General features: G+C 47.4%; 1 protein-coding gene across 1 annotated transcript in view; it reads right to left on the bottom strand.

The window, feature by feature from the left end:
• The window catches only part of bmp6 (bone morphogenetic protein 6), a gene marked incomplete at its 5' end in the record, with an annotated part of 24,321 nt that extends 23,309 nt beyond the window's left edge, over positions 1-1,012 (bottom strand). Inside the window, one exon of the mRNA XM_084474916.1 lies at positions 1,009-1,012. Within this exon, the coding sequence (XP_084331042.1) occupies positions 1,009-1,012 (4 nt within the window). The remainder of the gene's footprint in view (positions 1-1,008) is intronic.
• Positions 1,013-1,972: the final 960 nt, after the last annotated feature.

Here is a 1,972-nt window from a genome sequence, read left to right as displayed (position 1 = left end):
GAGAGAGAGAGAGAGAGAGAGAGAGAGAGAGAGAGAGAGAGGGGGGGGGGGGGGGGGGGGGGGGGGGGGGGAGAGAGGGAGCTGGTACAGAGAGAGAGGTGGAAGGGTGAGGGAGAGAGTGAGACAGCGAGAGATGGAGATGGAGACAGTGAGAGAGTGCGAGAGAGAGGGAGAGAAGGAGAGAGGGAGAGAGGGAGCGAGAGAGAGACAGTGAGGTTGACAGGAGGCAGATCCTCGTGGACCTATCCTAATTGGAACGGTTCCCGGGTTTCACCTGCGCAACATCTGGATGTGCTGTCCTGTCCCGCTGCTCCCCTTATTACAACCCACACAGCAGGGCCGGCCCGCGGCCTCCAAGCACACACACACACACACACACACACACACACACACACACACAGAACTCCAACGCACAGAACTAACACACAGAACTCACACAGCAGGGCCAGGCCTCACAGCCCTTCCAGCACACACACATACCACACACATGCAGGCACACACACACACACACACATACACACACACACACACACACACACACACACACACACACACACACACACACACACATATATATGACTTACACACACAGAACACACACACACACACACACACACACACACACACATGACACACATAGAACTCCCACAGCAGGGCCAGGCCTCAAACCCCTCTGAGCACACACACATACATGCACATAACTCATACACACATATACCACACACATAACACACACACACACACACAAATAACTTAAACACATAGAACTCACAAGGTCTGAAAACACATCCTTGTCCAAAATATATTCATATGGCAATAGCGTTAAGCAGCTAACATGAGGCCCATTAACCAGCACAATCTGTTCTCTATTATCAGACCACCACTGTAATTGTACAGCAAACTCCACACACCCTCAGATGGGTCTCGAAATCAAACCACAATCCATTTCTTCACCTAAATCTCATTTCATTCTCTCACCGTGCCTAAACCCAGGGGAGGGTAACTTACCCATAACTGTTCCTTATCTTACCTTACCTTAACTAATGATATTTCTCTCCCCAACAACATAACACACCAACCATCCATGGAGAAAATACCATTAACACTGTTTGATAGCAAGTCACTGGCAGGAAAGACTTACGATGACCTCGACTAGGACATGTCATCTCCTTTGTCATTTGGGATGTGTTATACTAGCGGAGTCTTGATGTGACCTCTTATGCCATAGTGGTTCAATGTAAAATGAAAGGCTACTTTTATTTAAGCGAGAGGAAGAGAGGATAGAGAGAGATGTAGTGTTGCCTACTGTATCCTCTAGCAAAAGGATAGTTTGATCTTAAAGGGATACGCCAATATATCTGTTACTTTGCATTTGTCTGTCTTATCCAGATGTTTTGTTTAAAATTCATCTTTATGTGCCCAGAAGGGAAGTTCACTGGGTTAGCATTTGCTCTCTGTTAGCCTCTTCCATTGACTTGCAGATACCTAGCTCCTGTTCATGAACACACTTGAATAACTTTCCTTACTTTACTTACTTTGAGATGTCCAATGTGTTCCGAATAGTCGTTTATTCGAAACGAGTGCAAGGAACCACAGAACACGATTGTAGTTTGTCTGCAGACACTCAGTTAGTTCGGCAGCATTTTCTTAAGGAGGACAGACAGCACAGGACACCTGTGGTCCAGATCACAGGCTCTGCTGAGATCTGTCAGTAAGACTTGACTAAGTACCCGTCTCATGATGACAGACTGGCAAGGAGCGAGACAGTGTGCATGTGTGTGTGTGTATGAGTGTGTGTGTGTGTTGGTACTCATATTGCCAGCGAAAGGCTGTGTTTATTCTAAGCTCAAATGGGCATGTTATTGCAGCTCTGTTTCAAAGAAGCTTTCGTTTCAGGTTCGCAACGTGAACACTGCAGCGCCGGGGAAATACTGGGCCCGATTGTGCTGAACTGATCGGGGGGGGGAATCCA

Source organism: Micromesistius poutassou, assembly GCF_964030765.1.
Source record: "Micromesistius poutassou genome assembly, chromosome: 11".
Classification (NCBI taxonomy): domain Eukaryota; kingdom Metazoa; phylum Chordata; class Actinopteri; order Gadiformes; family Gadidae; genus Micromesistius; species Micromesistius poutassou.
Note: the sequence above shows the minus strand (reverse complement) of the source record. Positions and strands in the feature narration are given on the sequence as shown.